The following is a 14,251-nucleotide window of genomic DNA, read 5'->3' as shown; positions in this document are numbered from 1 at the left end:
TTCAATGCAAAAAAAATCAACAACTGTTCAAGGAGCTGTAGATATCTGATGTTCAGCTAGTTCTTTAGCTCGTCGGCATCTTCATTGATGAGCAGCTGCTTTACCACGAAGTGTGTGACACAGTTCTGCGAGTGGGAGCTCATCTCCCAGCCTGGTCCTTACCTTGTCCCCAGACATGTTTTTAGGTTCTATTTTGGTCATACTTATTTATTTTTTCCACAATTGGCTTATATTAAAATAAGTATGGGCCAGATTCAGAGAAGAGATACGACGGCGTATCTCCTGATACGCCGTCGTATCTCTGAGATACGATTGTCGTATCTATGCGACTGATTCATAGAATCAGTTACGCATAGATAGCCCTAAGATCCGACAGGTGTAACTTGTGTTACACCGTCGTATCTTAGGCTGCAATTCTAGGCTGGCCGCTAGGTGGCGAGGCCATTGTGGCCGGCGTAGAATATGCAAATGACTAGTTACGGCGATTCACGAACATCCGCGATGCCCGTCGATCTAAATTTACGTCGTTTCCGTAGCGATGCGCGTCGTAGAGTTAAGGCTGCCTCCTAGGTGGTCTAAGCAATGTTAAGTATGGCCATCGCTCCCGCGTCAAAATTTTTAATTTCACGTCGTTTGCGTAAGTCGTCCGTGAATGGCGCTGGACGCCATTTACGTTAACGTCAAACCAATGACGTCCTTGCGACGTCATTTAGCGCAATGCACGTTGGGTAATTTGACAGACGGAGCATGCGCAGTACGCTCGGCGCGGGAACGCGCCTAATTTAAATGGTGCCCGCCCCATTTGAATTAGGCGGGCTTGCGCCAAGAGGATTTACGTTACACCGCCGCAAGTTTACAGGTAAGTGATTTGTGAATCAGGTACTTACGCTGTAAACCTGCGGCGGTGTAACGTAAATGGGATACGTTACGCCGCCGCTGCACAACGTAATTCTTTCTGAATCTGGCCCTATATTTATAACTGAGAACTAAGGGAGTTTGGACTTATATTAAAAGAAAACTGAAGAAAGATAGAAATTTGTACACACATAAAATACTGGTACATGTCAAGTCAACATCCAAACCAATACAATGCCATGAAGAATCGTACACGATAGTCTCAATGTATGATCACAAGAATGTTTGTGGTGTCAAAACCCCCAAGGGGTGTAAGAAGCCGCAACCGTATGCAGAATGAGAGACAGACACAATATTAAAAATAAAATAAAGACTAAACAGGGGCCCAGGAAAGTACATCCTACATCAAATGTAGGGCAATCAGTGTTTAGTTGTCACCCGTACCAAGCCCAAACCCACCATGTAACCCCAACTAACTTTTATTGGTCTTCTGGAGAAAATGCCGGGCCGATGACCTCCTGGGAACAAACTTTTTTTTGTATGTACCCTAAGTCGCCATCCCTCATTTTTATTTTTCCTTGGGAGTGAATAAATCCTCTTCTTTGACCCTGTAAGTGGTCACAGGAGCTGCTGAGGACTTCATGCCATTTGAGAGAAATACAGGAGTGTGCCAGGTATCACTTTCTGTATACAAATGGTGCCCGGTTGGACTACATGTCCTGTGCTACATAGTTGCATAGTATTTGAGGTTGAAAAAAAGACACAAGTCCATCAAGTCCAACCTATGTGTGTGTGTGTGTGATTATATGTCCGTATTACATTGTATATCCCTGTATGTTGTGGTCGTTCGGGTGCTTGACGAACTTTTAAAACTATCGATGCTCCCCGCTGAAACCACCGCCTGTGGAAGTGAATTTCACATCTTTGCCACTCTTACAGTAAAGAACCCTCTATGCAGTTTAAGGTTGAACCTCTTTTCTTCTAATCTTAATGAGTGGTCAAGTGTCTTAATAAACTCCCTTCCACAGAAAAGTTGTATCCCTATTGTGGGATCACCAGTACGGTATTTGTAAATTAAAATCATATCATCTCTCAAGCATCTCTTCTCCAGAGAGAATAAGTTCAGTCCTCGCAACCTTTCTTCATAACTAAGATCCTCCAGAACCTTTATTGGCTTTGTTGCCCTTCTCTGGACTTGCTCCATTTCCAGTACATCCTTCCTGAGGACTGGTGCCCAGAACTGGACAGCATACTAAAGTATTGTAGAGTGGGAGAATTATCGTTTTTATCTCTGAAGTTAATCCCCTTTTTAATGCATGCCAATATTATGTTTTCTTTGTTAGCAGCAGCTTGGCACTGCATGCAATTGCTGAGCCTATCATCTACTAGGACCCCCAGGTCCTTTTCCATCCTAGATTCCCCCAGAGGTTCTCCTCCCAGTGAGTAGATTGCATTCATATTTTTTCCATCCAAATGCATTATTTTCCATTTTTCCACATTAAATCTCATTTGCCATGTAGTTGCCCACCACATTAATTTGTTCAGATATTCTTGCAAGGTTTCCACATCTTGCGGAGAAGTTATTGTCCTGCTTCGCTTAGTATTTTCCACACATACAGAGATTGAGCTGGTTATCCCATGCTCCAGGTCGTTTATGAACAAATGAAATAGGATTGGTTCCAGCCCAAAACCCTGGTGGACCCAACTTTCCAAGTACTCCCCATGTATCACCACCCTCTGAACTCGCCCTTGTAGCCAGTTTTCAATCCATGTACTCACCCTATGGTTCATGCCAACGGACCTTATTTTGTACAGTAAACGTTTATGGGGAACTGTGTCAAATGCTTTTGCAAAATCCTGATACACCACGATACACTACGTCTACGGACCTTCTTCATCATTACCAAGATCTTGTATATAGTCCCTTATCATCCCCTCCAAGAGCAGCTGCTCAGGGTGACAACGCTGAATTAATATCATTGATAGCCAAACAGTGTTGCCATCCTGTAGAAAAAAAAGACTTGTGGGTTGGCAGGATCACTAGGTATTCTTTGAAAGAATGAGATTAATAAAACTTAACGTGACCCTGTCACTACTGGTAAAGAGCATACAAAAAAACAAGGGGTAAAATACCCAAAGTGGTTGTAAAATCACATCTATTATATTATTTTAGTCTCTCTATTTTAGGAACATATTAAATACAGTGTGTGTGTGTGTGTGTGTGTGTGTTTTTTTAATTTAAATTATAAAGCTAAATACCTTCTTTGCCCGGCTCTGCTTTGTGGTCACGTGTCCTCTCTCTGCTCTCCTTTTCAATCTAAGGAGTACAATGAGAGGGGCTGAGATTTCACTCTAAAGTATGCAAGGTAGCAGAGAGAGGACATTTGACCACAAGATATTTAGCTTTAGTTTAGCTTTTGTTTTACTGGTCAGTGTGGCCAAACATCACATTTTGAGACCAGTGTTGAAGTGGAGGAGGAAACGGGCTAAAACTTGGCTTTGTCTGTGGAGTCCCAAAATCCAGCGTGCTCTTATATTTCCATATTAGAGCACCCTGGGTTTTGTGACTCTGCAGATATGGGGGGAGAGCAGAATGATGAACTCAACAGGCCACTTGGGTATCTGGTTTGCCGTTTTGCTGACAGTTTACTATGTTTTAGGAGGGCACAGGTGCCGTTCAATAAACCTCATATTTAAGGTAGTATTGGCCACACTAGTTTTTAGGAGGTGATATATTCTGTTTTGTTGAAAAGAAGAGTTTTAAAAGAGAAGTATGGCCAAAGCTCTTTTGGCTGTGCTTCTCCTATGGGTCACAGCAGTGCACTAGGTACTCCTGTCACCCAGATTCAACAGACAGAAGTCTAAAGTCTGCTGTTGACTGACATTACAAGGCCGGTCCAGGCTTTGCAGGGGTCCTGACAAAAATGTTGGGATCACCCCAAATGCCTGGTCGACAGCTGGCTCCGACGTTCAGCATGCCTGAGCCAGATTCTCCCACCCCCTGCACAGCCCAGTACTCTGGAGAGCACTGGAGGGGCAGAGGAGAGAGCCGGTCACTGAAGACCAAGAACTGAGCGGTCAGCGGTCTTTAATTTGCTCAGTTCTCCGTTTTATAAGCCTTGAGAGTAGGGCTAGGGAAAAAATCGATTTAAATCTTGAATCGAGGTGCGAGACCAAATAGATTTTTTTTGATTTTTTTTTTCCATAGGACCGGTGCTCCGCAGACTAGGCTTGCAGCCTTTTCCCAGGATCGCAGCGAGCTGCGGGCAGGATGTTTTCGGTGAGGCCGCAGCTTCGGCCTAGTCCGCGGAGCGCCGGTCCTACGTTTTTAGGCGAGGCCGCGGCTTCGGCCTTATCCATGGCCCTTTCCCAGGATCACGGCGGACTAGGCAGAAGCCGCGGCGCCGCCTAAAAACGTAGGACCAGCGCGGCGTCCATCAGGAAAAAAAACTAGATTTGAATCGTGAATCAAATTTTTTTTTTTTTTTATCACTAATTTTTTGGGGGGCCAAAATCACCCAGCTCTAATTGAGAGACATATGCAGCATCGGGCTGATGCTGCATCCACCCAGGTGAGTATGAATGTTTGTTTTTGAAAGCCTGTACTTTTCTAAGTGACCTTATTTCAAAATTAAAATGAGAATAAAGGGCTCCCCTGTAAAGAAGAGATGTTACAATTACCTGGCTTATATCACTTACTCTCAGGGGTAGATTCAGGTAGGGAGCGCGTATTTGTGTGCGGGCGTAACGTATCCTATTTACGCTACGCCTCCGCAACTTTGACAGGCAAATGCAGTATTCACAAAGCAAAGTTGCGGCCGCGTAGCATAAATAGGCCGGCGTATGCCCGCCTAATTCAAATGTGGAAGATGTGGGCGTGTTTTATGTTAATTTATTGTGACCCCACGTAAATGACGCTTTTTCCGAACGGCGCATGCGCCGTCCGTGAAAGTATCCCAGTGCGCATGCTCCAAATTAACCCGCAAAAAGCCAATGCTTTCGACGTGAACGTAAATTACGCACAGCCCTATTCGCGAACGACTTACGCAAACGACGTAATCAACGGAAAATTCGACGCTGGCCAGACGTCCATACTTAACATTGGCTGAGCCTCATATAGCAGGGGTAACTTTACGCCGGAAAAAGCCTTACGTAAACGGCGTATCTGTACTGCGACGGCTGGGCGTACGTTCGTGAATAGGCGTATCTAGCTGATTTACATATTCTAGGCGTAAATCAGCGTACACGCCCCTAGCGGTCAGCATAAATATGCAGTTAAGATACGCAGGCGTAGGAGACTTAAGCTGGTCGTATCTTAGACAAATTCTGGCGTATCTGATTCTTTGAATCAGGCGCCAAGATACGACGCCTCAGACTCAGAGATACGAAAGCGTATCTCCTACCTGAATCTGGCCCTGAGTTTCTTTAGGAGTTACAGTAGCTGGAGAATCCTCCCACTAGCCTCTATGTCAGTAATGTGTCCTGCAGTCTCTTGGTGGCCAATGCAAAAAAACTCAATGCCCGATGCTGCACCAGGCATACGACACTTCCAGAAGGGTGTCGAGTGATGAGAATTCTCTGGGCACTTTACATCTTAAAGGGAACAAAGATCAGATGTGAGGGCCAGATATGTATAACTTCTCTATTTTTTTCTTTTATCCTTTTTATTGAAATTGTCAATTACATATTTTTATTTTTTTTAGCTTTTGCAGTTTAATCCTTTGGAGCGCCTTGGAGCCGGAGTTGCCGGTGTTGAAGAGATCAAATCCCATCCTTTCTTTTCTGGAGTGGACTGGGAGGAGTTTACAAGATGAGCTGACGTCCAATAAAAAAACTTTGAAACACTGCCTACTTCTATTTTACATATTGCACAGACAGAACTGACATCACTTGATGGGAAGAAGGTAGTAAGATACAATGTTATCAATAGCCTGTTACTGATCGCCCTGCAGTTATTGGTCAGTAGCGGGGGGGGCCCGGGTCCACTCCCCCCTCTGCAGTTTATTTACATTGTCTAAAAAACCGGAGCCAGGTATCTTTTCCCTATGGAACATATTGCATCCAAATAAACTCTCACCCAGATATCCGAGACAAAAAGGAGAATATGGGAACGATATTTAGTTTTGCATGTCGTGGATGAGGTTTGAATGCCTGTAGAAGTATAAATGTACAGTCTTAAAGCTGAACTCCAAGCAGACATGAAAGGTTAGCATTTGACGAACTTGACATTTGCTTAGAAAAAGTGTATTTTAAATACAACTACTATTATAGTAAAATTTGTCTTTATATATCACTTTCTGCAGTGGTTTACACAGAAGGAGGAGTACGGTTAGCCAGTCATTCACTACGACATTGCACAGTGTTCCCTTTCTAACTTTGGGAGATAAGTGACTTAATCAGTGTGGGATCTTCCTTCATTTTCTTGTGAGTAGGCTAAAGGTAAAGTTGGTGATCAAGCCTGACAGGTTGGCAGACAGGCTTTCCATTGAAATTATTAGAAGTGGTATAGGTATCCGGGTAAACGATTTTGGCTGCCTGAGGATCATACAAGCCCATACATTGAGGATGTCGAATAAGCAGGACTATAGGAATGAGAAGGGACAGAAAAAGAATTTTTTGTTAATTCGCTGACCAAGTTAATAATACTAAGGGCCAGATTCTCAAACAAGATACGACGGCGTATCTCCAGATAAGCCGTCGTATCTCTAAGTTGCGCGGTCGTATCTATGCGCCTGATTCTTAGAATCAGTTACGCATAGATTTCCCCTAGATCCGACTGGCGTAACTGTGTTACACCGTCGTATCGTAACTGCATATTTACGCTGGCCGCTAGGTGGCGCTTCCGTTGAATTCCGCATTGAGTATGCAAATTAGCTAGATACGCGAATTCACGAATGTACGCCTGGCCGACGCAGTACATTTACGCCGTTTACGTTAGGCTTTTCCCGGCATATAGTTACCCCTGCTATATGGTGGCGTAAGTGCAGCGTACCAATGTTAAGTATGGCCGTCGTTCCCGCGTCGAAATTTGAAAAAGTTATGTCGTTTGCGTAAGTCGTCCGTGAATGGGGCTGGACGTCATTTACGTTCACGTCGAAACCAATGACGTACTTGCGGCGTAGTTTGGAGCAATGCACACTGGGAAATTCCACGGACGGCACATGCACCGTTCGGGAAAAACGTCAATCACGTCGGGTCACAGTACATTTACATAAAACACGCCCCCCTGATCCAAATTTGAATTAGGCGGGCTTACGCCGGCCGATTTACGCTACGCCGCGGCAACTTACGGAGCAAGTGCTTTGAGAATACAGCACTTGCCCGTCTAAGTTGCGGACGTGCAACGGAAATCGGATACGTTACGCCGCCGCAAAGATACGCGGTTCTATGTGAATCTAGCCCTAAATATTCTTTATAATCTTGGTATTCTGCTCTACCCAATATTGCGCGATCTTTAGTCTTATAAGACATTTTGACAGTTTGCTTATCAAGGCAAGTGACAGTGTCTTCAGAGACGCCCCCCCTCCCTCCTATACTTGCTGTTCCTTCCTCCAATGCAGCTGCTACAAGATACCTGGTGCTTTCAGGTATTGGGGACATTTGTGACTTCTTCCCATGATGCAGTGCTCAGGAATAACGGCTAGACATTAGGCTTGGACACTGTCACACGATGTGTAAGCGCCGACCTCATCTGACACAGAGCTTACGCTGGGTATTTTGTGACTGTAGGGGGGGGGGGGGCATGGTAAAAGTGAGTACAAGTCACGGGTGCTCAACCGTTGGCCCTCCAGCTGTTGTGGAACTACAAGTCCCACAAGGCATTGCGAAGCTGACAGTTAAAAACATGACTCCCAAATGCAGGGGCATGATGGGACTTGTAGTTCCGCACCAGCTGGAAGGCCACAGGTTGAGCACCCATGGTATAAGAGGGTGGGCTTTAAAGAAACCAAAGCTCGCCTGGCTGTACTTCCCCTGTGGATCACAGGAGTGCAGATCGTTCTGCACTCCTGTGACCCGTTTTCAGCAGACAACAGGCTGAAGCCGCAGAAGTCACAGAGCCAGGCTCGGAAGGGATTGCAACCATATGGTCAGGATCCGCCCACATGCCTGGACCGGCTCCCGGCTCAGTCTAAAATTGGCCCTAGTATGTGTATGTATGAATGTGAAATAGGGACCTTAGATTGAAAGCTCCTTGAGAGCAGGGACTGATGTGAATATACAATATGTAAGGCACTGCGTAAATTGTTGGTGCTATATGAATACCAGAAGAAAAAAAAGAAATGTATGTATTGTTTAAGAATAATGTGTTGACCTACATCTCATAAAAGTACCTGTATCCTATCTAATATTGGTATCCTGTACTTCCCTACACAGAGGTATTGGGAGAGGGAAGGCCAAACAGTTTCTAATACATTGTTGTCGGGATAAGATATGGCAGCGGTAGAGAACAGTGGTGGCTCCATAAATGTGTTGATGTTCTTTTGTTTTGTCAAAATACCGGTCTGGCTAAGCTGTATTGCTTAAAGTGTTACTAAACCCGGGACCCTGCATTCACTATTTGTGGTTTCTCACAGTACACAGAACATGGAATTATTTTAGTAAATTTAAACTGCTAAATACCTTTTCTCTTCAGCAGTACATAGCAGTCTTGTGACTTCTATCAGTGTCTGGCCAAGCACTGGTTAAAGCTTGTAGGAGGAGTTTTCATTCTCCTCTGACTGTCTTATGAGGCTGCATGACCCCTGACCCTATGTCTGTTCAGTGCTGATTGTCTCCCCCCCCCAAAAAAAAAATGTTTTAATAAAAAAACTCTAGCAATACACACAAAACTGAGCATGTGTAGAGTTCCCCCAAGGCTCTGTACTATCAGAATATGAATCGGGGACTGTAAAAGAAGGGGAGGATCAAAAATCCTTTTTACACAATGCAGAGGATTAACCCTATAGGTTCCACAGTGAGTATAACAAGCATGCTTTACTGCATATACAGGTGGTTCTCAAAAAATTTGCATATTGTGATAAAGTTCATTATTTTCTGTAATGTACTGATAAACATTAGACTTTCATATATTTTGGATTCATTACACACAACTGAAGTAGTTCAAGTCTTTTTATTGTTTTAATATTGATGATTTTGGCATACAGCTCATGAAAACCCAAAATTCCTATCTCAAAAAATTAGCATATTTCATCCGACTAATAAAAGAAAAGTGTTTTTAATTAAAAAAAAGTCAACCTTCAAATAATTATGTTCAGTTATGCACTCAATACTTGGTCGGGAATCCTTTTGCAGAAATGACTGCTTCAATGCGGCGTGGCATGGAGGCAATCAGCCTGTGGCACTGCTGAGGTGTTATGGAGGCCCAGGATCCTTTGGTAGCGGCCTTAAGCTCATCCAGAGTGTTGGGTCTTGCGTCTCTCAACTTTCTCTTCCCAATATCCCACAGATTCTCTATGGGGTTCAGGTCAGGACAAGTTGGCAGGCCAATTGAGCACAGTAATACCATGGTCAGTAAACCATTTACCAGTGGTTTTGGCACTGTGAGCAGGTGCCAGGTCGTGCTGAAAAATGAAATCTTCATCTCCAAAAGGTTTTCAGCAGATGGAAGCATGAAGCGCTCCAAAATCTCCTGATAGCTAGCTGCATTCACCCTGCCCTTGATAAAACACAGTGGGCCAACACCAGCAGCTGACATGGCACCCCAGACCATCACTGACTGTGGGTACTTGACACTGGACTTCAGGCATTTTGGCATTTCCCTCCCCCCAGACTCTGGCACCTTGATTATCGAATGACATGCAAAATTTGCTTTCATCCTAAAAAAAGTACTTTGGACCACTGAGCAACAGTCCAGTGTTGCTTCTCTGTAGCCCAGGTCAGGCGCTTCTGCCGCTGTTTCTGGTTCAAAAGTGGCTTGACCTGGGGAATGCGGCACCTGTAGCCCATTTCCTGCACACGCCTGTACACTGTGGCTCTGGATGTTTCTACTCCAGACTCAGTCCACTGCTTCCGCAGGTCCCCCAAGGTCTGGAATCGGTCCTTCTCCACAATCTTCCTCAGGGTCCGGTCACCTCTTCTCGTTGTGCAGCATTTTCTGCCACACTTTTTCCTTCCCACAGACTTCCCACTGAGGTGCCTTGATACAGCACTCTGGGAACATTCGTTCAGAAATTTCTTTCTGTGTCTTACCCTCTTGCTTGAGGGTGTCAATGATGGCCTTCTGGACAGCAGTCAGGTCGGCAGTCTTACCCATGATTGCGGTTTGGAGTAATAAACCAGGCTGGGAGTTTTTAAAAGCCTCAGGAATCTTTTGCAGGTGTTTAGGTTAAGAGCTTGTTTAGAGAACCTTTTCATGATATGCTAATTTTTTGAGATAGGAATTTTGGGTTTTCATGAGCTTTATGCCAAAATCATCAATATTAAAACAATAAAAAGGCTTGAACTACTTCAGTTGTGTGTAATGAATCTAAAATATATGAAAGTCTAATGTTTATCAGTACATTACAGAAAATAATGAACTTTATCACAATATGCTAATTTTTTGAGAACCACCTGTACAGACTGATTTTACTGTTGTGGGTTTAGTAACACTTTAAAGCGGTTGTAAACCGCATACACTTTTTTTTTTCCCCCCCAAACCTGCAATGCAAAAGGCATAATAGGCTAGTATGCACCGCATACTAGCCTATTATGAAATACTTACCTCGGAACGAGGTGTGTACCACTTACCTGGTCCACGCCGAGCAGGATGTCATCTTGCTCCGGCGTGTCTTCCGGGTATCGCCGCTCCAGCGCTGTGATTGGCTGGAGCGGCGATGACGTCACTCCCGCGCGTGGGAGATTTAAAAGCGGCAGGGTCCGGCGGATGCCGGTCCTTCAGCCGTGGATTCCCCCCTGCGCATGCGCCGCCCGCATTGCGGGGGGAATATCTCCTAAACCGTGCAGGTTTAGGAGATATTCTCCTTACCTACAGGTAAGCCTTATTATAGGCTTACCTGTAGGTAAAAGTCCAAATAGTGGGTTTACAACCACTTTAACTGTATTGGCGAAAAGTGAGGTCACTAAGCTGGCTATGTTTTGTCAGGCATGCCTGGAACACAATTATACATGTATATCAACTATTTAGCGGTTTGCCTGGAGTTCAACTTTAATGATAAACTATATGTATGCATTGAAGGATTTTAAGTGAAAAGCAAAGGGATCCAAAGTAAAATGTTAAAATGATTGCACAATAATAAAGGTCTCTACTAGGTATAATGCCTGATCAGCTTCTGGTCTCCACGTTATGTTGATTTTCTCAAAGCCTTTATACATATTACAGGAAACCTTTGGATGAACCGCTTGTTCACCCCTATGTGTGCGACAGATTGCACACCGGAGCGGCAGGTTTTAATTCTCTCACTGTGTATACTTAACCGGCTTGCTTCTTTTGTGCAGCTACTTCATACTGGATGATGGTACAAAAACATATTCTGCCCTCATTATGAAGTGCATTACAATACATTTACAGGTTCAGTATGTCCAAGAGTACACTGAAGAAAATGACTATGCCCGCGGCTCTAAAGTTACACAAGCTTTATTAGATTAAAATTCTAAGGGGAAAAAAAACTGTACCTTACACTGCTTTTACTTTTCTGTTTCTTTTACTATGGAAAGTAATGTTACAAAAATATTTAGGGCCATATTCTTGTAGATCGCCGCATCTTTGCGGCGGCGTAACGTATCTCATTTACGTTACGCCGCCGCAAGTTTTACAGGCAAGTGCTTGATTCACAAAGCACTTGCCTGTAAAGTTGCGGCGGCGTAGCGTAAATCCTCCGGCGCAAGCCCGCCTAATTCAAATGATCCGGGTAGGGGGCGTGGATCATTTAAATTAGGCGCGTTCCCGTGCCGAACGTACTGCGCATGCGCCGTCCCTAAAATTTCCCGATGTGCATTGCGCTAATTGATTCATAGATAATAAACATACAGGTGTATGATAAAGCAAAGTCTTATGCACAGTGATTCCAAAGAAAAGCCAAACTCCAGTGTTGGGAGAACAAACTTCAGTGCAGACACCTCTTGTGGTTCCTAAATGCTCACCTCACGGCTATAGCACGGACAGCCAAAGACACCACGAGTGTATCCTCAAAGATGCAGGAAGGCTTGTGTATAGCTGGGGGGAGCTCCACATCAGATAAGCATAAAAAAATCATAAAAAAAGGGTAGGGATTGTTCCAAGGCAATGCCTTGAGACTCAAAGTTATATATATCTGTGAGATCACCTAAGCCACTGCTGCCTCTGCTGGGCTCACCAGATTTTGATCGATTTGGTGATGTTACTACTGTGCTGCTCACTTTTCTCCTGCTGGAGAGGAAGCTGTACCTGAGGACCTGCAATGCAAGACATCTCCCTGCTTCTCTCATTCTGTTAATCTGTGCTTTTAGAACCTCTCCTGCCACTTGATTATTCCTTCATCAGCCATCAGACGACCGGTCATCAGAGGAGCAGGTCTGACATGTAGAAACAAAGTCATGTTTCTCTAACAAGATGGCCTCCACGCAAAAAATCGCTGAAAAAAATAGCATGGCAAGTTAGTAATGGGGTGAACATCTGGCAACCAATAATTTGCTTTGGACACAGTTCAGGTTCTTTCAGTTCCTCTTCGTGCTCTAATTCAAATATTGTTTTCCAGAAACAGCCTAAACAAAGTCCAAGTAATGCTTTTGCCAGTAATTTGTTGCTGTAATTTTGCCAGTAATGGAAAGAATCCTCTGTGGGTCATCTATATGCATAACAAGGGTCCTGGCAAACTTTATTGCGGGGCCTTACCTGCTTCTGTTCTATTGATAGGGATGAAGACCTTATGAAATACATTGCAAATGTAATATTTTGTATTAAGAGGGTAATTTTTTGTTTATTTCATTCAAATAAACACAAAAAAAATACTAAGAAATATATTTTAAGAATTAAGGAAAATTAAAGTAAACAAATAATTTGAAATGGCTCTCACATGATTAAAGTGACACACACTGTTTAACCACTTCAGTCCCGGAAGGATTTGCCCCTTTAATGACCAGGCCATTTTTTGCAATGCGGGACTGCGTCACTTTAACTGACAATTGCGCGGCCGTGCGACGCTGTACCCAAACAAAATTGACGTTCTTTTTTTTCCCACAAATAGAGCTTTCTATTGGTGGTATTTGATCACCTCTGTGGTTTTTATTTTTTGCGCTATAATCAAACAAAGAGCGACAATTTTGAAAAAAAATATTTTTTTTTTGCTGTAATAAATATCCACCCCAAAAAAATGTAAAAAAAAACAATTTATTCATCATTTTAGGCCGATATGTATTCTGCATATTTTTGGTAAAACAAATTGCAATAGGCGTATATTAACCACTTAAGACCCGGACCAAAATGCAGGTAAAGGACCTGGCCAGTTTTTGCGATTCGGCACTGCGTTGATTTAACTGACAATTGCGCGGTCGTGCGACGTGGCTCCCAAACAAAATTGGCGTCCTTTTTTTCCCACAAATAGAGCTTTCTTTTGGCGGTATTTGATCACCTCTGCGGTTTTTATTTTTTGCGCTATAAACAAAAATAGAGCGACAATTTTGAAAAATTGCTATAATAAATATCCCCCAAAAATATGTTTTCCGCCCAGCCGTGCCATTCTGCCGACGTATATGTGCAGGAGGCGGTCCTTAAGTGGTTAAAGGGGTTGTAAATAAAAAAAATTTTTTTGCTGAAATGACTGTTTACAGGGTATAGAGACATAGTAGTTAAAAATTCCTTTTAAAAACAATTAAAAATAGATAAAAATCAATCATATAATGTACCTGTAGTTTCTAGTTTTGTTTTTGCATGTTGTTTCCTGCCTCTCTGCCTTACAGAGCATATAGAGCAGTGATGGTTTGGAAAACGAAACTAGACACACAGTAATCACACCTCCTTGAAGTTAGTGACCACAGAGAGAAAGCTCCCAGTACTGTGGTCATCAGGAAACAGACAACCAGGAAGTGTGGAGATAAGAGAAGAATTACAGCAACTTGAGAGCAAAAACGAACAATGAGAACATGAAAACAGCACTGCATTAAGGTAAAGGAAGCTATTAATTGGTTTGTTATAGTATAGTTATAGCGTCTACAAAATAGGGGATAGATATATGGCATTTTTATTATCGTTATTTTTTTTTTTTTACTAGTAAAGGCAGCGATCTGCGATTTTTTTTCTGTGAGATTGCAGCGGACAGATCGGACACTTTAACACTTTTTTGGGACCATTGACATTTATACAGCGATCAGTGCTATAAATAGCCACTGATTACTGTGTAAATTTCACTGGCAGGAAAGGGGTTAACACTAGGGGGCGATTAAGGGGCTAACTGTGTTTCCTTGTGTGTCCTAACTGTAG

At 43.4% G+C, this 14,251-nt stretch overlaps 1 protein-coding gene across 1 annotated transcript in view; it reads left to right on the top strand.

The window, feature by feature from the left end:
• The window catches only part of RPS6KC1 (ribosomal protein S6 kinase C1), a 239,590-nt gene extending 233,888 nt beyond the window's left edge, over positions 1 to 5,702 (top strand). The window contains exon 16 of the mRNA XM_040351456.1: positions 5,559 to 5,702. Coding sequence (XP_040207390.1) covers positions 5,559 to 5,669 — 111 coding nt within the window. The 3' untranslated portion in view covers positions 5,670 to 5,702. The remainder of the gene's footprint in view (positions 1 to 5,558) is intronic.
• The last annotated feature ends 8,549 nt before the right edge of the window (positions 5,703 to 14,251 follow it).

This window comes from Rana temporaria, chromosome 4, assembly GCF_905171775.1.
Source record: "Rana temporaria chromosome 4, aRanTem1.1, whole genome shotgun sequence".
Taxonomy (NCBI): domain Eukaryota; kingdom Metazoa; phylum Chordata; class Amphibia; order Anura; family Ranidae; genus Rana; species Rana temporaria.
This window is presented reverse-complemented; position numbering and strand designations above follow the sequence as displayed.